The sequence below is a fragment of the Eumetopias jubatus genome, unplaced genomic scaffold, assembly GCF_037043125.1.
Source record: "Eumetopias jubatus isolate StellerSeaLion01/CBP00866 unplaced genomic scaffold, mEumJub1_p1.0 scaffold_14, whole genome shotgun sequence".
Taxonomy (NCBI): domain Eukaryota; kingdom Metazoa; phylum Chordata; class Mammalia; order Carnivora; family Otariidae; genus Eumetopias; species Eumetopias jubatus.
In genome coordinates this window covers 14666903-14690337 of record NW_028274820.1, presented here as the reverse complement: position 1 = coordinate 14690337, position 23435 = coordinate 14666903, and the positions used below count along the sequence as shown (strand labels likewise).

The following is a 23435-nucleotide window of genomic DNA, read 5'->3' as shown; positions in this document are numbered from 1 at the left end:
TTTCTGCTTACGTGGTTTGTCGATGGAATATAAAATCAGATCTTCCCAGAGTTCTCCATCGTCTTGCTCCTTGGCAAATTCAATTGCTTTATCAACATCATGTAATTCCTCCATGATCATCTTCAGGGCACTTCGGCTATTACCCATTCGGCCTAACAAAGATGTCAGAAATACTTCATTTAGGATGTTTTAATAAATCATTTTTAAAGAAACAGCATATCTCTTGTTTACATATCTCTTGTCTTGAAAACTAAGGCAAAAGCACATTTTCTTATGGGGCATCAGCATTTACTGTTTATAACAGTGAAATAATGATCTCCTATTTACTGGGTGTGTTCTCTGTGCTGTATACTCCTTTAAATGCTTCACATAAATTACCTCATTTAACCATCACTATAATCCAATGAGGTATACTCTACTATTATTCCCTACTTTATGGAAGAGGGCGCAGAAACATTAGTGACTTGCCAAGATCATACAGCTGGGATCTGAACCCAGGTCCGTCAGATTCCTACTTCCCTCTGACAGACCTGTATTTCCTTTGGACACCTTCATACCCAGACACAGTTAAGACTTTTAAAGGCCTTGGAGACATTCTGGGTCTTTAAGTAGTTTTGGATTTGCTCTTTTGATACACTTTGTGCCAAACACACACTCAACTATCAGAGGGCTACCTCATTTCCTTCTCTTCCAAGTTCGGGGGAAAGCCTTCCAATGACCTTCATTGAGTGAAAGTATTTACCAACTATGCTTCTACTTGGCCAATTATCTTTACGCACTTGGCTCGTTGCTCTATTGGCATTTTAATGGCTTTAACAGTTTCCCTGAGTTTTTAACATAGGACATGTAGAAAGCTTTACTCAGAAGAGGGACAGCAACTGGATCCTTCTCATTCTGAGCAGCCATTATCAAGTGATAATAGCGGGCCTGTGAATAAATTGATATCCAATTTGTTATACCTTCTATAGCATTTTGTTTTCCCAACAAATTATTATTCCCATTGTTAGGTCTTAAAAATGGTTAATTTTTAAAATGTGTATAGGATTTTTAAATTTTTATAACTTCAAAAAAGGAGATTATGTCTCCCTTTGTAAGTTCTCTACTTGTCTACTGAGACAATATGACATTATGATGAAAATGAACTCTACTGGAGTATTTTCTGGGAAGAGATGCAGGAGAAACACCTCATGTTCAAGCTCCGTGTTTCTGCTACAAATACCTGCACAGAGCTTCCTTAAGGAAACCTTCAGGCTTCTATACTGGTTTCGTGCAAGTGGTTCATTTTGGAGGAAGGTGAAAGACAGTAAGCAGGACATATATGGAGGCAGCACCAGAGGCCCAGGGACTATGGAGAGCTAGATGATACCAAAGTCTTCCTTCCAGACTAAAAACTTGCATATTCAATTGCATTTAATCCAGTTATTTAAGGTGCGATCAGTGACAATGAACAGTATTTTCTACCAGGATGATGGTAAAATAAGCTGATAATTTAAAAAAAAAAAAATGAACAAACTTGTCAACCCCTCTACAACTCATTTGTGAGGTGTGAGCCAATACAGGCTTGTTTGTTATGCAATTATTCAGATGTTATTTCAACAGCATTTATTAAATAACGCTTCTTTCTCTACTGAGCTGTGAAGTTCCCTTTTCTATGCATTAAATTCTTAAAGAGAACAGGCGCTATGCTTTGTGTGACTTTGCTCTATCTAAAACCTATGTCCCTTCTTAGACAATGTACATGACAACGTTACCACAGTGTTTCTCAGCTTATGGGGACCAAAAGTAAAGCTACTTACTCAGAAGATAAACCGTCTCTTCTACGAAGTTTCTCTGTTGACAGATCTCAAGAGCCTTTAAGTAAAGCAGGGTAAAAATGTTACTATGGGTTAACACGCACGAATAAATATTAATAGATTCACTTATACATACGAGTTTGAAAGAAAGTTTCCATTGCCTTCCTTTAAAAACAAAACAAAGTAAACAAACGAAACACAAATCTTGGGTTTTGCTGGTGGCTGTCCTCAGTCACCTCTCAGACAGGTGCCAGACAGAACACAATTTAACCAATAACACGTGTGAGGCAGCTCAGAACACTCCAGGGGCAAAGGCAGAAAGCCAGGGGCTGAAAAGGACTTTCCCACCAAGCTTTCTCTTGATGCTACTTGAGGTTTCTTCCCAGCACTGGCCCCCACCCCCCGACTCCCCATCACTGCCTTCAGCTCCCTGTCCCTCCACTGGAATATAAGCTCCGGGAAGGCTTTGCTGTTCGCGGCTGCATGTTCCCAGTACCGGGCAGACCGCAGCTCAGGAAACATCCGATGCAGAAATAAACACACAGATAGACAGAATATTTCTATTCCTGGCTCACAGGGCTTAAAAGAAAACTCTGCTCAAGCATCTGTCAGAAGTTGACAGTGGGAAAAACATATCTGACCATCAAGAAGGCTCAAAAGGGAAGAGATCAAGTAAAGAAATGAGGGACTCCATAGGTGACTGCATTTCCTTGGGCATAAGAAACAAGCCACGCCGTGTTCATAAATAATTGCATATTGTAAATGAAGTGGCACACATTTACCATACACTCTGCTGGGCGCTGGAGGGTCACGTTGGACAGAGACGCAAAGAGGGGCCATGAAGATGGTGCTGCTGACAGCAGGGGAGAGGGGTGGAGGGAAGGTGTGGAAGCGGCACACAGCCCCCCGCCAGGGAGTGCAGGCTCTGGGAGGCTCACAGAGATGCAGGAACACCCGGTGCCAGGACTGGGGGCAGTGTGGAGAGAGGGCCGTGCACAGAGACATGGGACATGGGCTCCAGAGGCGGGGGGGACTCTTGTAAAAAGCTTCACAGCAGAGGCGGCATCTGAACTGGGTGCAGCATGACCAGTAAGTGATCCCCAGGAAACCTCACCTCCCACCCCACCTATGTGACCTCCCTGCAGCAGTGCTCTGTTCTGACAGCTAAGAATCTTCGAGAATCTTCGCTGTGGCCTATGAGACATTGGCCACCTGCCCTGCCTTCCTGGGCAGCCACGCCTCCCTCACACCCTGCTCCCGCCTTCACTGTGGTCCCTCCGCCTCGAATGCTGCCCTCACTCCCTACCCTCCACCCCTGACAAGTGCTTCAGGCGATTACTCCTTGGACCCCACATGACCCACTCCAGGTCCCAGGGAGCCCCCCTCGTGGCAGCCCGCACACTTCTTCTCAACCAGTTAACGACTCCACGGCCCGCAACTCCATGGCTCCAGACCTGTGCCCCGCACGGGGCCTGGCTACTCATGGGCGGGTGTGCAGTACATATTTCTTTAAACAGATGAGCAGGCAGAAAAGGTTTCAGGAGGAAGATCATTGGGCTGTGTAGTTGTAGTGGTCATTTACCGACAACAAGCCGGTTAATACCAGGACGACCAGGTATTATTATTACCAGGGAAATAATAGCAGGAGCTGGTTTGGACATTTTGATTTTTGACTTAAAATTTTTGTGTAGACTTTCCCTGGTATGAAACTGTATTATTCTGGTAGTTCTGGACTATTGGGCTTCTGGCACATAAAATAAGGTCCTAGTCTTGTATATAATCATGTTGGATTGGATGCGTGACTAGTGTTCTTGTTTTATTCAAAGGTTTGGGTTTATTTATCTGACCATTGCTTCTTTGGAAACAAAAGGATTCCATAATTTGTCATTGGTATTAATGGTGAGATTCTCAGCTAAAGCTGCAATATTTGAAGTCAGAATTAAAAGAGGGTGCTGGGATAAATGATAGCGTCTGATACATGGCAGCCATGCACAGTGCACAGCTTGTACACCCATTCCTCACAGCTCTGCTTAGCTCAGTGACTGAAAACAGCAGAGGATTTCACATGGCAAAATTCAGGCCAAGCGGGATCGATGTATTTTCCTGAAATGTACAAGACACACTAATAAAAGGCTGTTAGAACAAAACTCAAAAAAAATTGTGTGTGTGTGTGTGTAGGATATACATTTAAGTGTGTGCCTCTGGTTGGAGAGTAACAGCTAAAAGGGAGGAAAAAATGTTGATCACAGAAATCAATGCTGGGGGCTGGGGGGGGAATCCTGAACCACACATAAAAAAAGGAAAGAACACCTTATTTTAGAATTACAGTGAAATTAGGGTGGAGTTTGAAGAACACAAATCATGAAAATGAGGAAGTGAGAACACAGAAAGGTCACACTGAGGAAGAAACTATTAATTCGATTACTCACAAGGCTCCTTTAACAGTTATGTGGCAGAGACAGCCAAATTGTCCCCCAATATCCTTTACCCATTTCTCGAGTAGTAAGATTTTACGTGGGTGTGTGACTGCCCAGAATTTAAAGAACCATCTCCAAGTCCCCAGCCATGGGAGAGCTGTGTGACAGATGTCCCCACAGGGAGGAAACGGCAACATGGTAGCTTCTGGCAATATTCTTTAAGAAGCAAGGCCAGTCATCCCTTTGTTTTCTTATTTTTAGTCCTTTCACCCAATCTGCTCCTGGAAACACAAACGCTATTATCTTACACCACAAGCTGAAGGTCATACAAGGTGAGGGAACAAGAGAAAAGAGCCCAGGTCTCCGACCGCATGGCTTGCCACCAGGACTTCTGTGGGCCAGAGAACTAAACTGCTACTCTGTTCAAGCCACTGTTATTTGGGGACTTTTCTCACCCATAGCTGAACCTATTCCGAACACTTAGAAAACTCTCCATTCGTTTTGATTAAAAACACGATTTACCTTATCTCTATACTGTCATGCCCGTTAATCAATCATCCTCATACACAATGGAATTTTCTTACCTACTCCTTACCCTTCTGGAATGGTACTAGAGCAGAGACAGGATACATGGGTACATGTGAGAAGTAGACAGTGAAAGGAAACAGCAAAAAACATTAAGTTCAGAGGACCTGGGACCATTCCACCAAAAAGTTACTGAGAAACCAACGGACTGCCTTGATCACATGAGCTGCGAGAGATACAGATGGACAGTTTGCGGTGGAGCGAGACCATGTTGCGCACAGATAAACAAGAATATGTAATACAAGTGGATAGGTAGAGCGTTTAGAGGAGGAGAGTGAATAAAGATGAGTATACTGCCTAAATGAGTTTTTACTGAAACATATCTATAAATCAATTTTGTACTTGGAAATTTACCGACACTTCAAAGTACCATTCAGAAGTTTCCAACAAAACCATCCCCCCTTCTCTTGAAGATTTGCCAACATACCTCCCTCCAACCACACAGACCTGGTAGTCTGCAGGCCCACCTGGGCTAAGACAGGAGCCACTTGTTACATGGGACCATTTAAATTTAAATTAAAAATGCAGTTCCCCACTAGACATGCGGCTGCTGGCTACCTTGTCAGAGTAGCACATTTTCATCACTGCAGAACATTCTATAGGATGGTGCTGCTGGAAGCTCTTAAGATATCATCAAAAATGACAAGTCCTATGAGAAGAAACGTCTAAAGGCAAGTCTGAAGTCAAGAAGCGTCTGGAATGCAAGCAGATGTGTCACGCCAAGCTCAAACATAATCTGAATCTCTGAAATTTGAGTTTCACAGATTTTAAAATGTTTTATGTCTAGTTTCTAACAGTACTGAAATTATTCTTTTCTCATATATGAGAAATCAGAGACTCTAGAAATCTCTAGAAATTTCGAGTAAAATGTGAAAAGAAAATATTTCTGGTACATAGAATTTTTCTATTATTGATACAAGTGAAGCATAAACCCATGTTCCCCTAGATTCTTGAATGTTCCGGGGCCACAATGCTCCCTCTAGAGGAAAGAGTAGCGAAACTAAGATTTTTGAAGTCCAGAGGAGGGACACAGACACAGACACACACATGGAAAGGGAGAATCATAGTAAAAATAAAAGTGAAAAGACAGGATAATGACAGAAGTTGAGTAAAAAACGATGCAAAAGTAATGTTTTAATTCTCCTTTTCCTGATTTAGTGTAAAGGCAAGGAACAGAGTTAGAGATTTGGGGGTAACTAACCAGAGCCTGATCAACTATAAATTAAATAAGGATTTCTACCCAGCCTTGACCCTGCCATCATTTATGAAGTCTTCTTACAAGGCATTAATGGGAATCTGTAAACGTTGCATCTCCCAGCTTTATTCCCGCAAATTCATAACTACTGCCGCCTTGTAAATGCCATTAGATATGAGAGAAATCATAAATTCAGGTATAAATTCCCAAAGCTGCAGAGCCGATATTCTGCTTTTAACTATTCTAGGCATAAGCAAGTGAGATTTGTAAATGAAAACAAGTACCTGATGATCATGCCTGGAAATTATAGAAGAAAGGACAGTTTAATAGCTTAAAAACTGATGTCTTTCATGATTCTTGCAATACAAAGGAACATATTTTTTAAGATTTATTTATTATTATTAATTTTTTAACCAGAAAGAGAGAGCACAAGGAGGGGGAGTGGCAGGCAGAGGGAAAGGGAGAAGCAGACTCCCCGCTGAGCAAGGAGCCTGATGCGGGGCTCGATCCCAGGACCTTAGGATCATGACCTGAGCCAAAGGCAGCCGCTTAACTGGCTGAGCCACCCAGGCGCCCCAAGATTATTTTAGAGAGAGAAAGGAAAAGAGAAGGAGAGTGTGAGTGCACAAGTTGGGGGAGGGGCAGAGAGAAAGAATCTCAAGCAGGAGCCCCAAAGGGCTGGATTCCAGGACCCTGAGGTCATGACCTAAGCTGACACCAAATCAGATGCTTAACTGACTGAGTCACCCAGGCACCCTATAATTAACAGCTTAAACCTGAAAAATGATTCCTCACCATTGTGGAAAGAATAGAGGACCTGACTTAAGAGATCCAGGTTCTAAGTCTTGGCCCTCTGCCTTATTAGCTCTACATTTTGGGTTGTTTCTTTCAACTCCTGAAGACTTAGCTGGTCGTTGGTAAAATAACTTTATCCACCTACCTGTGCTTCTATAGAGATTAAATAAAAATAAGGTACATGAAAGCATAGCGCATGTTATAAAGCACAGCAGAAACTCCATAAATGGTTTTTATTATCTTTTTATATGGCTGTCAGTGTTATAAATTCCTACCACCTCTGTATCTCCTTTAGAAGGCACAATTTCATAAAAGCTTATGATTAATTTTGGGATTTATGCATTGTGGTGATTTCAAATCCTGAACTCTGGTCTCTGATAAATACTGCCACCTTGGGAATGCTACTTTCTTGAAGGGCTTCTGATGTGATGGCAGGGTCTCTACAAAGTTTTTGACCAAATATTGATTGTGGGATTTCAATCAATTCAAACTAAGTTTGACTGTGATTCTTGGAGATTTCAACCAGCTGTCATTTGAAATCACCCCTCCTCTCAACAATTACCCAAATCCCGGCAAAGGCAGACAATCAGAGGAAGAGAGAGCTGCTATTCTGCCAGAAGGGAATCATCGACAAGGGAGGGAGGGGTCAACATGCTCTGATTAAAGCTGTGAAACCTTAAACACTTCCCAGTTAAAATAAAGCAACCACCAAAATTATCACCAAAGCATCTAACAGGACTAAACATCTATATACTCTTCTGAAACAGAGATTTCTTTGGTGGGGCATTAAAATTTTAAGCTCTTCACTTTATATTTAGAAAACGGTACCAAATTTTCTGAGTCTCTCTCTAGACAAAACAGGTGAACCTGTAACTCATGACCTTCACTTCACAGTTAACAAGCCTGACATGCATTTAAGGGGGGGCAAATCCACTTTGCTTTTTATAAATTGCTAGCTTTTTCAGGGTATAAGTAATACCCTCTTTAACGTGGTTTTACATACCTGAGCAAGGATAATAATACATTCTTTTTGCAAACATACAGATGGATATACACAATGGATCCTGATGAGAATCTCTTATGAAGAAGTCTCAATGATCTGTAACATGACAGCTCATCTACAAAGTTCTAAAAGGGAAGGTTACTGACTTGATTATTTTTAATGGCACATTTCTACCATTACCAGCTTTAATTCATTTGTTTCAAAATTTTCTTTCAGTGGAAAACATGAGATAACTCTAAAAAAAAACTACTGAAAACATAATAGTAAAAAAACTACTGAAAACAAAATAGACTTCACTATGCTTCTGTTGAGTTCTTTTACATGCAACTGGTTCTTCTTAGTGGATCACAGAGAAGAATTCTAAAAGGTCTATACGATGCTCTAAGTAAGTTCTATGTATTAGAATGCCATGTGTAGGTCTGCGATTTCCTGATGCTCCCCTTTTAGGGAGAACAGTGTGCTTTCTGTTGAACACTACTAGACTGGGAAACTATAAACCAGATGGGTTGAAAGTGTGTGAGAAGCACAAACACCCTGGAATCTGGGAAACCTCTGCACCCGAGTTTTGTGGATGGGAAGGAGCCAGGCTGCTGGTCACAGGTGTGCGGCTCTGTCTGAGGAGTCAACCAGAGATGCTCCGTCCTCCTGGAAACAAATGACGTCTCCTCAAAGAGTGAGATACAGATGAAGGGGCACTGTTCAAAGACTAAGATTCTCACTCTTCCCCCCTAGATTATAGATTCTGTAATGAGAAGAGGGAAACATTTGCTTTTATTTTTAGAGTAAGATGATGAATTTCCAAATTTATTCTTGAGAAAATGTCTTAGGACCCAAATTTAAAATGTTAGTTTTTCATAAATTAATATGCAGGCCAGATATTTTTTCATTAACTGCAGATTTCGAAAATCCACTGAGCTGAAATTGGTTCATAACGAATCCAACACATTTATCAACATGGCTGAAGAAGCAACTATAAAAGCTGTCAGTTCACAGAAACAGCATGTTCTCAGTCAACTGTTTTTTTATTAAAAGATTTATGTATTTTGAAGAGAGAGTGCGAGTGGGGAGGGGCAGAGGGGGAGGAGGAGGGAGAAAGAATCCGAAGTAGACTCGACCCTGAGTGCAGAGCCCCAGGTGGGCTCGATCCTATGACCCTGAGATCATGCCTGAGCTGAAACCGAGAGTCGGACACCCAGCAGACTGAGCCACCCAGGCACCCCTCAGTCAACTTCTTAATACATATCTCTAAGGGGTCAAATACATTGTTTTGCTTTGTTGATACATACAGCTGACTCCAAAGTACTTTCTATCTGGCCATCCGAATTTAGTAAGACATCCCTAGATGTCAGATCGTGTTCCAAACCATATGAAGAACCGTGGGAAACAGCACTGGGGGCCGCAGATTGCCCAGTTTCTAGTATACACGCGGCAAGTATCAACTGCACTCAAACAGCAGGCTCAAAACACTTACTAGTTCATATGCAGCCCTGACTAGAATCTCGTATGTCTTCATTTATTCACTCACTCCCTCACTCACAATGCAACAAACACTCAGTAAGTGTCTAATGAGTGCTAGCTGCTGGGTTTACCAAAATGAGTGAGACAAACTACCTGTCCTTTAAGAATATACAGGACAGTGAGAAAGAGACTAGTAATTTCTTATCATTATAATGAAATGCAGCACAATAGAGAAATGGAATGCAGTGTGAGAAACACAGAAACAGACCACGTGGCTGTGGAGAGCGGACAGGGGACAGGACCTAGGTTATGGACCTTGAGTCTGGGGCAGATGCCTCTGGCTTGGGCTGGCGCCTGGGTCTCCCTCCCAGGGCGGTCTTAGGCCCCACTTTGACCCTGGTAAATGGACTCAGACTTCTTATGCTGTTTTTGCTTGGTGGTTGATTGAGGCCTCCACCCCAGATTAAACCTTTATTCTAATTCAACCTGGCAGAGAAATGCTTCAGCTCCTCAACAAAATCTCCACCGAAAGGCCCTCCAATCCTCATCAGAAGGCCCCAGCAAAACCTCCCGCTGTGAGAGCAGCCCTCACTCCTGAACAGGGATGGATGAGCAACAGGAAGACAAGAGTGATCCACAGCTTACCAACAAGGACAACTTCTTCACCTGAAGTGAGTGCGCGAGTCTGTGACTTACCTTTTCAAGGGGGCAATGGGTACTATCTCGGAGAAACGGAAGTAAGTTTGGTCGATCATATTCAGCATAAAGGCTGATCTGTTTTTCATGGTAGCGCTGCCCCTTATGATGGTCTCTCTTGAAAAGCTTATGCAAATACTAAAAAGAACAAAGGAGTAAACCATGAACATAAAAATAAGAAAAGCAAGACCTGTTTAATTTAATCAGTTCTAAACAGCCTCCATGGACAGCCTGAGAGAAAAGGGGTCTTCAGGAAAATGTCTCGGTGAAGGAAAAGTGCAAAGAACACCTTCAGGAGACAAGGACAATCTGACACTCTGTCCAGAATGGCCTCGAGTGACCAGCCATATGACCCAAACAAGTCACCAACCTCTCTGTGACTGAATTTATCTGCCAAAATCTCATTGGGTAGTTGTGAGGACTGAATGTGTTGCCATTTGTAAAACACTCAGATCCATACTAATACACCCGGCATACACTGAGCGCCAGGGAAATGTTAATGAGAGCTAATATTCTCACCATTGGCTGCATGGCTTCAGAAATAAAATGCTTCATTAGTGGCCTTCCTGAATCCTAAAACTTCTCGTCTTTTACATAAAAGGGGTACAGTCATGGGATAAAAGAATGTTCTTAAAAACTCAAGCAGCAAGTGTTAAATTATTTTTCATACATTCTGCATCTGCTCTCTGTTAAGTCGTGTTGAGATCTGTGTCTGCCATGACATGCTGCCTCTCCTGGTGACCTCAAAAATCAAGACGTTCTGAATCCATTTTCAAAACTGATTCCTTTCCCTAGCTGTCTGAAAAAGTTAATGGACCTCAAAGGAAGTGCGTGATTCACTTTCTACTCAGAGGCAAGATTAAGTCTATCAATATATGATGCATAAGTTAGAAATCGATGTCCAAAGTGTAGTTCATGCTAACTGGAAACACACACCCCATCACCCACGAGGGGCGGGAAGCCCGATCGCAGCACTCACAGCAAGTTCCTGGGCGAGGAACCGAGCAGCAGTCTGCCCCTGGAGCCGGGACTGTAGATAGGTTTGCTGGAGTCGGCCAGCCACTGTCGTGCCTGGTCACTAAAGAGTCTAGCCAGGCCACACGCACACAGAGAAATGGCTCCTCAGGTCAGCTGCTGGCGTCTCCCCAAGGCCGGGAGGGGGCGGAGTGGCCAGGCCTCCATGGCACTCGGACGGGAGCCCGGCCTCTGTGCCTGCACCGGGGTCAGCATGTGAGCCGGACATGCGGCACTGTTTCCCAGAGGGGCACGGAGGCCCGGGAGGCTCTGTACCATCGGCCAAGGCAAATTCTCAGAGACACTGCCCGACAGGGAAGATGTGCCACCTGAGCGGGGCCCTGAGTTTGAGCGCTGCACTGACGACCTGGGCACACAGACAGGTGCCCGCCGCTATGATCCCACTCCTGCCTTCCACAAACCAGACGTCACTGCTTCATCGCCAAGTCCCAAGGGGGCCAGCAGAGTGGCGCCTGCTTGGCTAAGCACATCACCTTGAGACTGCCAATCCCAACAGCACAGCCACAGCATCCACACAACCGCTGACCAAAACAAAATGGAACAAAGTACCTTGCATTCCTATCCTGGAACCTTCAAAAGCTTGCCTAAAACTGACTGCTGAAGGAAAACACTATCCCCTGAGCCTCCTCTTGGGGTGCAAAGAGGTGGGCAAAGATACAAGAACCCCCCTCGAATTTGAGGCCCACGGTCCTAGTGGACCCCTGAAGCCTTTTCTTGTATCATTTTTAAAGGACAGAGAAACCCCGCACTCCTGCTTTATTCCCATGGTGACAGCAATGCAGAGAATCAAAGCAGCCTTCCAAGGCAGTCTAGAACACTAGGTCTTAACAGTACTACCACCGAGACCAAATGAGAGAAGTGGGATTAGCTAGCGTGAGGGTGAGGGACAGAGAAATGAGGCTTTGTGGATCCTTCTGAGGTGTTGTAATATAGAATGTAATTGTACTCCGTGCTGACTGCACAAGCAAGGTGCTTACTCCTAGACACAGTTTGGTGGCACAAACACGAATGTGATGACTTTTTTTTTAAACCACAATTTAACGGTGAGTCAAAGTTAAAGTACCTGATCTGTAATTAGTCCCTAGCCCGGCTCAGAGCCTCTGCCTCATTTACTAATTACGGACTATCGGTGTTCACACCTCCACGCCGAGGAGTGACCTGAGCGAGTCACACTAGTCCACACCAGCACTGAAAGGTGGCTCGCCCCCCATGTGGTCAAAAGGGCAAATGAAGACGGTCATGCTCACCACGTGCTGCAACTCTGGTCTGTCTTCTAGTTCTTCCACTACCTTTTTAATCTAGAGAGAAAAGACATTTTTAACCATTGATTTAGGGGGACACAAACATAGCTGCAAGAGCCATCGGACCAACAGCTCTCCTCTTTATGGCTTGGGTGCTCCCAGACACCCATCTAGTAACATGTACAAAAACAAAAGACACTCACTGAAATTTTGTCTTCGTTGTCCAAAAGCATGTCGACAGCTTTCTGAAATAAAAAGAAAAAAAAAGCCACAGTCACACCTGCTGTGTCAGAAGAGAACTCGCACACATGCTGTGCATGCTGTTAGTTACAGGTGGAGGGCTTCTTTCCACACACAAGGGGCCCTTTGCTTTGCAGTAGCCCTCAAGGGAGAGATCCGTAAAAGAATGCATCTTACCAGGTGTCTCCATCTGAGACCTCTGTGTATTGCCTACCACTAAAACAGCATCCTGCTACCACTCCCCAAACACGAAACATCCTGTCTACCCATATTCTAGCCTCCGTGCTGTCGGAGAGATCCCCACAAGTACTCCTGTGACTCTCTGCTTACGGAGAGCGTGCTGGGCCCCAGACCACAAGGATGAGCTTGGCTTCCTGCCACCTGCACCCTCACTGAATCCGTCTACAGATTTCACAGATGTAAGGAGGAGAGGGTGGGAGCCAGAAAAAAACAAGATAGCTGAAGTTTCATGATGATAGAAAGCTTATGGACTTGAGACATTTACTTTGTTCACCATGAACATTCAGGCAACACGAAGGAGACTGTGTCTGTAACGACAGGCGGTGGGAAGACAGCCCACCAGGCTGAGCGTCATCCATCATATCCGGCTTCTGTTCCTGACTCTGCTACCACCTAGCTAGCCACTCCATTTTTTCCCCTCTAAAATAGGAGGATGTTAGAAGAGATTATCCTTAAGGTACCTTCTAATTAGAAAACTATGAGTCCTTAACTTTGGGTCATACTCTTGAACAGCAATCAGTTTCAGCTCGTTCATCTTTTCTCTACAGCTACGGAAGCTAAACTCGGCTCTTGAGACACATGGCACAGAGGGCGGGCAGGCATAAGGGGAGAATGGATGTGGGGAAATGTAATTAATTTTTATAGAAGCACTCCATCCTCTTAATCATCTTTTGCAGAGAAGCAGAACCTCTGCACCTGAACTTCTTCAGAACTGCACTAATTCTTTTTAGATCAGTAGTCTCTAAGGACTTAAATCATTCACTACGAAAAAAGGGCTAAAAGCATCTTTCAGAAAAAAGAAGTAGATTTAGCTCCTATTTAAATTAAGTTTAAGTTTGTGATGACTAATTTATAGCACATAATATATACATAGTACACATGTATACATATATACATAATATAGTGCATAATATCCTTAAATGCAATAAAATATAATAGAAAAATCCAAGTAATCCTTTTGGAGGCTTACAGATTCTACTCTTTAACTAAACTTTCAATTTTCTGAAAGAGAAGTACTAGGTTTTATGAACTTATTTCCATCACTGTCACTTGTTAAAAGCACGTGCGGCGTGCACACACGCACACACACATACACACGAGCCCCTGTGAGCTGTGGAGGTTGGGTGCCCTTATTAGTGAGGCAATCCACTGTTTGAATTTGTCATACAATAAAATAACACATCCCACATGGCTGAGACCAGTGGAAATGCCACGTGCTAAATCTGTGAATGCCAACGAATAAACTCACAATAAATGGATCAAAATAGAAATTTCCCTAAAATTTTAATCCTGAGACATACAATTAAGAAAGGTGAATGAGCCAAAGTGTATAGCTAGTTTTTCTGTTTCTATGAATTATGTCAATTGTTTTACTAAAAAATTACTTCACACACACACAACATTCAAAGTTCCATACCAAATATGAGTGCTTTCATAAAATAACCACATCAAGTAAAGGAATCATAACATCTAGTTAGGGTCAGTATACTGAATATGATCAGCAAATATGTGATTTATTAACTTCTCCAGCATCTGAATAGGTGTCTAATTATTAAAAAATTGGAACAGTAAAAATAAAGGGTCAGTATTAAAATAAGAAACACATTACCTCAGAATCAAAATCCATTAATAAAACAATTTTATCCTTGATAGAACTGAAAAGATTATGCTTGTGGATCAACTGGAAAACATCCTTGTGTCTTAATGTTAAGTATATTTCCAGAGCATTACCATAGTTTTTGTCATAGGTGTACCTGGTAATACAAAATTTTTTACATTAATGTTCATCAACACTTCTAACTGAACACACACATAACACATACAAATCATGTTTTGCAATATGAAAAACTGAAAAATTTGTTTAAATAGAAAAGTCAACTTTATTTGGAATACTATTCCTTGGGACTTAACTACATGTGACCAGTACGTACTTCTTTCTCAGAGCCTTGCTTCCCAACTCCCCAAAACTTCAGAAAATTGACAATGTTCAAGTAATAAACATTTTCTTTTATAGAAATTCTCAAAACTTCTTCATAGAAATCCGTATGTCAGACAAAGAAACTATGATCCAGAAAAAAGGAAATTCTTATTCCAGTAATAAAAAAATTCAGTTAAAATTTTTATAAGCAGTATTCAGCTGGCAAATGGATTGTATCCCCAAAGCTTATTTGTGAGGGAAGTTTATAAAACTGACACATGTTTTTCTACTGAAGGACTCTTCTTCACATTAATTCCCAAGCTAGCTCCTGAAAACCAAGTGAACCTAAATTATACTGTGAGCCCATTATTAGTATGAAGTATTACCAGTACAGTTAGTACTACAGAGCCCAAGGAATATCTAGACGTTTCCAGAAGAAAATGGGTCAGTGTTTCAACTCAGAGAGTGACAAATATCCCTGAACTCTAGGTCACTTTGGGGCACCTTTCTTGGTCTTGGCAAAAGATGTAAGAAGATGGGGGAGGGGCTGTGTGAGGTGGTGGGAATGCCAAGGAGGGGCTGAAGCAGGAACCACCTTCCTGAGCTAGCCTGCAGTGTGCTTCTCTTTTCACTAGATCAAAGCTCATCTAGGGCATGAGTGTACCCTATCTTTCCCTGAATCCCAGGCATACAGGAGAAAGCCTGGGTCACCAAAAGTACCCAATAAATATGAAAATTATTAACCAAACTTCCATTTTCTGAGCTCTTAGTGCCAGGCACAGTGCTTAATTAGTTCTTAATTATGACCTCTCCTTTAAGCCTTGAAATCATCCCATAAGCAATGTATACACCTTCTAGAGAAGGAATCAGGTTTGAGACATTAACTGACATGCAGATCCGAGCATGACAGAATCCAGAGCCTCCCTGGGAAACTGATTTTCTTGCGTAGTCTGAGACCTGGTGCTCTTCCCTCCCTGAACCACTGCTCCTACGTAGTGCTGCTGACTAGGGTTCCTCTCCTCTGGGAAACAGTCTGCATTACAACTCTATAGTCTTGCACATTTTCCTCCCCTGCTAGTTGTTCACTGGAGGTTTACGAGAGGACGTTACTAAAGGTGAATATAGGAAAAATGTATAGAAGGCTCCCTCCTCTGCATCCTCCCCATTCAGAGTCTGCTAGATCTAAAAGATGAAAAACTTTGGGGCGCCTGGGTGGCTCAGTCATTAAACGTCTGCCTTCGGCTCAGGTCATGGTCCCAGGGTCCTGGGATTGAGCCCCACATCGGGCTCCCTGCTCAGTGGGAAGCCTGCTTCTCCCTCTCCCACTCCCCGCTTGTGTTCCCTCTCTCGCTGCGTCTTTCTCTGTCAAATAAATAAAATATTTAAAAAAAAATAAATAAGAGATAAAAACTTTTCACGTAGGTCGAATTGGAAAAAGCAGCACTAAATTCTACTCACAGTTCTGCCAGGGTTTTGAGTAAGGTTCTATTCTGACTATCTCTCTTCAGGTGATCCCGAACTGCTTGAACGATTACTGAATTGTTGTACAGATCTCCAGGCCATTCTCGGATCAGAGTGGCAAAACCCTAAACAGAACAAGAGAAGAACACTCCTGAAATAGAATAACAATCCAAATAGTTTAAACAATGCCTAGAAGTATTCATGTAAACAGACAAAATAATTTTATGATTAAAACTCTGGCATGAATGGATCACCAATTTTCAGACTCTGGGTTTGGGGGTGGCGAGGGAGGCAGAGAATCACTGCGCACAAGTCCCCATTTACCATTCCTGGAAGTGGGTGGCATCGGCTGCATCTGCTCTTACGTATTTGATGAAATGCACCAGTAAGAAAGGCCCCCCTGGTTCTTCCATAAAGCCACACTGCACACACAGACTCTGGCTTTGACTTGCTCTGACCTCAGTCCGGACTAACTGTAACACTTGGACGACACCTTGAATATCCTGAAGATACTGTCCAAGCCGGCCACTCCCCCCACCCACCTCCTGTGCCCTTTGGGTCTGGCCCCCCACGTGCATGACTGTACACACGCCTTGTTTCGACAGTGGAGTCACTGGTACCCCACCTTCAACAAGTTATCATCTTTGTCCTCTTTCCTTTTGTTTTGTTTTGTTTTTGTTTTTTGTTTTTTGGTCCTCTCTGCATTCTTGCCTCTGAACCTAGTTTTGCTTGGGGGATTTGAGACTTTGGCTGAAGTCTCATCCCCTAGCTGGATCTCAAATTTTGCGGTTCGGATAGAACACACTAGATCCTCTGATTGGATCCTCCTTCTCTCCTACAGTTGAATTTTGGCCAGGATCCTGGGCAGCCTCTGTCCTCCTGATTCCCAACTTTAGAGTTCATGTTTTGTAACTCAAGAGTATGGTAGAGCAGTTTACTTACTGATTCTTGGCAGCTTTTAGAGAAAAACCTTAGATGTATTCAAGACAGCAAACAGAAGTAAAAATCTTCATGTTATCAAAAAAAATTGTATTATTAAGTATCTCAACTAATGCTTTAATAAACTACTATGAATTTAATTAAGTGACACTTAGAAATGAAAATAGTGCGGTGGAATGTGCTTCTTTTTTTTAAGATTTTATTTATTTATTTGAGAGAGAGAGAATGAGAGAGAGAGAGAGAGAGCACATGAGAGGGGGGAGGGTCAGAGGGAGAAGCAGACTCCCTGCCAAACAGGGAGCCCGATGCAGGACTTGATATCGGGACTCCAGGATCATGACCTGAGCTGAAGGCAGTTGCTTAACCAACTGAGCCACCCAGGTGCCCTGGAATGTGCTTCTGTAAAGTACCACGATTTGATAAAAAGAAAACCACAAAGAATCAGGAATACAGTCTCTATTGAAGTCCTACCCAAGCAGCCCCGGGAAGGATGGCAAGAGACCTGAACAACAGGCAACACGTTTTCCATTCAAACTGCAACCTTCCCATGTAAGAGCATGATTGCAGTTTGATTTGAGAGATGTGGGGAGGGGCATCACTAAGTAAAGATGATGTATTTTTTTTAAAGATTTTATTTATTTATTTGTCAGAGAGAGAGAGACACGAGCAGGGGGAGGGGCAGAGGAAGAAGAAGACTCCCCGCTGAGCAAAGAGCCCGATGTGGACCTCAATCCCAGGACCTTGGGACCATGACCTGAACCGAAGGCAGACGCTTAACCGACTGAGCCACCCAGGCGTCCCAAAGATGATGTATTTTATAAAACCAGTGAATCAGAACATTAAAATGTTCTTGGAGCCAAAACGGTACATTGGATCAGGTTTCTATTTTAAGACTCTATAATGTGTAAGATAAAAACGTCTGAAAAAGATTCCCATCCAAACACTGGCAGCTCTCAGTGGCCCTGAGACCAGGAATCATACTGTTTGGGAAGAAGGAGGCTTGGCTCCATTTTCTCTTTTCCCTAATTTATGCAACAGCCTGGCAGTACCACCGACTCCTAATACAAAATAAGACAAAACGACCGGTCATACCGTGTGAAAAAAACATGATGCCTCCAATGTAAACCGACATAAACACTTACCACATTTCAGGTCAGGCTTTTCTCTACTAAACTGGCTCTGTACGCCCTTGAATAAATATGCTAAGAAATACTGACGCAATCAACCCTGTGGTCTTTATTATTCATCAGAGGACACGGTTTATCAGGGAGCTGTTACGACCAAGTGGGTGAAGTCAGGGAACACCTCAGTGCCCATCATAGTAAGTACAAGGTTAAAAGGTATTCACCGAATGAAATGCCATGGCAATTGTCCCGCTTTTAATATGCTTATATATCTGTCATTAATAATAGGAAACAAAGTTTAACTCTGTGGCACTCTGGTGGCATCATCAGTTGGTGCATGGTACTTATACAATAACGCTGCTAGGTTGTAAAAAAAAAGACGAAGCTATCTGCATTTCAGTAGAAACCCCGCACCAGCAAGTCAGGAAGCATCATTACCTCCAAGTAAATACTGCCACTTCATATCTTTTTAGGAAGAAAAGAAAACTGAGAAGCCAATATTCTAGAGAAGTACAGCTGTTTTTCTAAAATCCGACCTTTAGTGCTGTTTAGTAGCACACATAATATGTCATCAAAAGTGTTAGGCAGAACGCTTCCCTGGTCAATTATGTGACAATTTAATTCAAAATTTAACACGAAACCAAGAATGATGGAAGCGAAACGATTTATAAGAGCTTAGGACAACAAATTATTTATACCTTTTTTTTTATTATGTTATGTTAAGCACCATACATTCCATCATTAGTTTTTGATGTAGTGTTCCATGATTCGTTGTTTGCGTCTAACACCCAGTGCTCCATGCAGAATGTGCCCTCTTTAATACCCATCCCCAGGCTAACCCAACCTCCCAGCCCCCTTCTTAACAAGTACTGACCAAGCAGACACCCTGAAACATTCAGGAAAAAAACATCTACAAGCTCTAAGTTCAAGTCATGCATCCTCCTTTCTGTCTCAGTCAAGTCTTCCAGACATGAATTGATAGGATAACTTTAATGACACAGAATCTAAAATAGCTTCTTGAAAAAGAGTTGAATCATGTGAAAGAATTATAAAAAGAATCATAAAAATAATAGAATTGTTTCTCTTGGTGAAATTGCATTACTTTAAAAAGAGGACAAGTAGACCAAACTTCAGTATTTCACAATAAAATTCGTATTTTTCCCCACCATTTTCACACAACACTCATAATTCTCTTTCTTTTGGGAAGATGTACAGACGGAATATTTATGAGAGCCACTGTATGTACTGAGAACATAATGGAAAAAAAAAGGAGAAGTCCATTAAAGTCTTTATTCACTGAAGAAACTTGTTCTGATAACTATGGCCAATAATGGCCTCTCATCAGATCTTTTACAGAACATATCACTCTGCCCATGTCACTTACGTTCTAGTTGCTTAAAGCTTATCAATATCATCTCTCCTCTCAGCCTGTAAATCTACTGAAGACAGGACTGTGTTTTTTAAGTTTCTCTTGGATCCAACTGAGTACTCAGCCCAGTTCTAGGCCATGGTAGGTTCTAAATAAAGCTATGTTGAGTTGAACTGAATAGGAAATGCATAGGAAGCATGCCCCTAGCCTCCATCAGCTGGTACCCAACACAAATGACAGAAACTATTACCATAAGCTCTGCTAGAAGATGTACATTTACTCTAGAAAGAAATAGATCCACGCTGTTACAGCAGATTGGATTATAATACACAGTAATACGAGAAAATGTTGCTTCCATTAGTATGCACATTTAATGAAGTTAATTTGTTCAAGTTTAATTCATGCTGAAGCACTTAATCCCTTCCTATGCTGAGAACACAGGCTTATAAAAGTAAAGGAACTGTACAGATCACACATGCTTCAGGCTGCTTCGATCTTCTGTATCCAGGAACACCTGGTTGACAATAACTGACCAAACACCTGAGTTAACCGGTACGGGATCACTATCGTAAAGGTCCCTAGAGATCTTTAGATCTAAAATTCACCTCCAACTTAAAATGTAGTAGTGTTTGCCATATTAATCCTTCTTAAGTTGAATCCATTATTGGTTAAAAAAAAAAAAAGGAGCCCTGACAAGGTATTAATGCTCAGTAGGCACTCAGAAGCTAGACATTCCTTTCTTCATTCCCTCTCCTCCTCAACGTATTAAACTTTTTGCAAACCACCTCAAATTCTTGTGCAAATAAGGTCTTCCTTATCTTTACAACCTAACACCAAACTATAAGAAGGCAATGACAGCCTAGAGCATACCACAAGGCGCTGAAATGAACACTTATCACCGGCTTAGGCTCCTGAACTTCATAAGCAGCTGAAGACGGTGCCATGCTGACGAGCGACTATGAAGGGCGTGGCGGAAACTGACGCATAGCCACCCAGGGTCCGACGTCACAGCTGTGGCAAAGAGCTTACCAGCCTTGTCTAGAGTCTGCCCACCAGAAATCTTCTTCCTCTGGTCACCAGGAAGAAGGTAGAGTCTTAGCTTTACTAGAGCACTCAGCGTATTATATAATAATTCGTTTCTATCATGGTTTCTCAACCTCAGTACTATTGACATTCGAGGACAAATAATTCTGTCATGGGGGGGCTCTCTTGTGCATCACAGGATGCTCAGTCAGCTGCATCCCTGCTGGCCTCCATCCACTAAATTGGTGTCAGTAGCACCAATTACCTAGTCATGACAACCAAAAAAGGCCGCCAGACATAGCCCAATGTCCCCGGGGGGCATATTCAGCCCCTGTTGAGAAGCACCGGTTTACTTGGACCATGAACTACCGCTGAATGTGCGTCATTTCATTCACACCTGCATGCCTGGGGCCCACCATGTGCTCGCAATATAGTGGATACCACACGGATATTTTCTGCATAATGTATGTTAAATCAACCAACTTTAAAAATTTTAATCCCTTTTAGGTGCATACAAACACCAAATTTAAATTCAAATCCAGGCATGCCTATTTTTTAAATGTATACCTGCGAACAAATTATTTCATTTCTTTAATCTTTGGTTTCCTCATCTGTAAAATTGGATATCGCTGTTTATAGTGTCGCCGGGAGGACAAAATTGCAACATGCATGTGAGAGTGTGGAGCATATGGTGGGTGAGTGATGTAACTACTGCTTTTCTCCCTCATCAATAAACAAGCAGATCCTGTCCACCAATCTCCTTCCCCATTCCTGCCGCCCTAGTTTCACTTTAATCCTCTTCCGGCAAACTTAGATCTGAGTCTGAGGCTTTAAGCATCAACAGCAGCTGCTAGTCTATGTACGAAATCACCACACAGCACTTGTCCTTTTTCTTCAGCTTTCTCAAGGAGCCAAACAAAGTAGCTTTAGGAAACTATAAAGGAATTAAGGAATCCTGCAAAACATGCATGGATGAGAGGTTTTCATTGTCCACACAGACATGAGCTGTCATGAGAGCGTCACCTCAGTTTCATCCAACACCCACAAACTGAAAATCTGCTCCCTCTCAACCGCCTGCTCCACTGTATTATTTTTCTCGATTTCTTACCATTTTCCCATTGAGAGCAAGTAAATATGACCACGTCGGAATGCCGTACCTCATAATCACTTTCCAAAAACTCATGTAAGATCATTTCATAGATGAGTGGTTTCAGAACTGGATCTCCTCTTGGCAAGTAAGGACTAATAGCCTAAGGAAGAAAAAAGAAACGAAATCATTTCAGAAGGGGCAAAACAAAACTATACTCCAATTATGCAGAAAATATGAAAGTACAGACCTTCTGCAACCCACCACAGGGTTAGGTTCTGACAGACCCATCAGAAATTGAAAATATTTTAAGTCAGAAATGCACTGAAAACACCTCCCTCACTGAGTACCACAGCTTAGCCGAGCCTGCTTTATATATGCTCACACCACGTACGTGAGCCAACAGTTGGGCAAAATCGTCTAACACATGGCCTATTTTAAAATAAAATGTTGAATATCTCATTTAGTTTACTGAATAGTGTACTGAAAAGGAAAAAGAGAATGGAATGGCTGTGTGGGTACAGAATGGTGTGAGTGTGTGGGTTGCTGACCCTGGCGAGGGCGTGGCTGAGCTGACCAGGAGCTGCAGTCGCTGCCCGGCCCCGCATCCCGCCAGAGGATCATCCCGTGTATCACTAGCGCTGGGAAAAATCCAAGTTCAAACTGTGGTTTCTACTGAATGTGTATCGCCTTTGCACCACTCTAAAGTTGAAAAATCGTAACTGAACTACTTACTGTAAGTAGGAGACCATCTGTATATTTCCACTTTTAAAATGTAAGGCAACATAGTACTTTGGAAAATGATTATGAAAAGAAAAATTCAAATCAACTCTACCTTCTTATGACACATTACAATATATTTTCAAAAGTATATACAAGGTGTATATATGTATGAATGATAACTAAAAAACCTGCCTCAGTTAAGTGAAACTTTATCTGTTCTTCCAGACAAATTAATGAAAATCTAAATAATAGGAAGGAGAACTTCACAGAGATAAAAGCTACCTTAAGTAGTCGAGGAGTTACAGGTCATCTATTCATATTTTTTTCTCCTTAAAATGGAATATATCACTCTTTAAAAACTCATAATCATTGTTTGAAATGAAGGGAAAATACACACCTTGCATTCTTTAGCTGTTTCAGTGCTGTGTTAAGTGTTGAATTTGCGAACACTGTTAAATGACTCTGCAGGGCACTATGTACCAATTGCCATACTTTGTTCTGGGGACGCAGAACTAGAGTCACCATCCAAAGGGGGCTCAGAGCCTCAAGGGGACAGTATGCAGACATCTAAACAGCCAACTGCAAGACTGGCTGCTAAGTGTTACATAAACAAGGTGTTCACAAGGTGCTGTGACTGGCAGGGGCAAATCCTGTCTCCTGAGGCAGACATGACAAATGCCAGGAGTCTATGAGGCAAAGAAAGATGGGGTAGGGCACCCTGGCAGAAGGAACATCATGAGGAAGGGCAAGGGCATGGAGCCATGGATGCGCACTGTGTGTTAGGGTAGATCAGAGTGGCTCTGGCGTGTGGGACGGCAGTCCCAGAAAGGAGAGGAGGCTGGGGAGAAAGGCGAGGCAGGGCAATGAAAACAATTTGGATTTTATACTTCGAGAACAAGGGAAGTGCGAATAGCAGATTTATTTTTTAAGCAGCTAGCTCTGGGGTAAAGTTGTCTGCAGATCTATCAGAAGGCCCCTGCAACAGCACATTCAAGAGTCGAGGCCGTGGCCCCCGAGGGGAGGAGAGGCCCAGTGGTATGGACAAAGAAGGACTAATGAGAATCGGAGATGGAACTGCATGAGGAGGTGAGTC

The 23435-nt window shown here is 42.6% G+C and overlaps 1 protein-coding gene across 3 annotated transcripts in view; it reads right to left on the bottom strand.

The window, feature by feature from the left end:
* The window catches only part of VPS41 (VPS41 subunit of HOPS complex), a 199506-nt gene that overhangs the window by 15289 nt on the left and 160782 nt on the right, over window positions 1-23435 (bottom strand). For all 3 annotated transcript variants that reach the window (XM_028108900.2, XM_028108901.2, XM_088018676.1), the window contains 8 exons: window positions 21690-21782; window positions 16075-16202; window positions 14308-14452; window positions 12422-12463; window positions 12225-12275; window positions 9943-10080; window positions 1797-1851; window positions 12-152 (listed from right to left, as the gene is read on the bottom strand). In XM_028108900.2, coding sequence (XP_027964701.1) covers window positions 12-152; window positions 1797-1851; window positions 9943-10080; window positions 12225-12275; window positions 12422-12463; window positions 14308-14452; window positions 16075-16202; window positions 21690-21782 — 793 coding nt within the window. The remainder of the gene's footprint in view (window positions 1-11; window positions 153-1796; window positions 1852-9942; window positions 10081-12224; window positions 12276-12421; window positions 12464-14307; window positions 14453-16074; window positions 16203-21689; window positions 21783-23435) is intronic.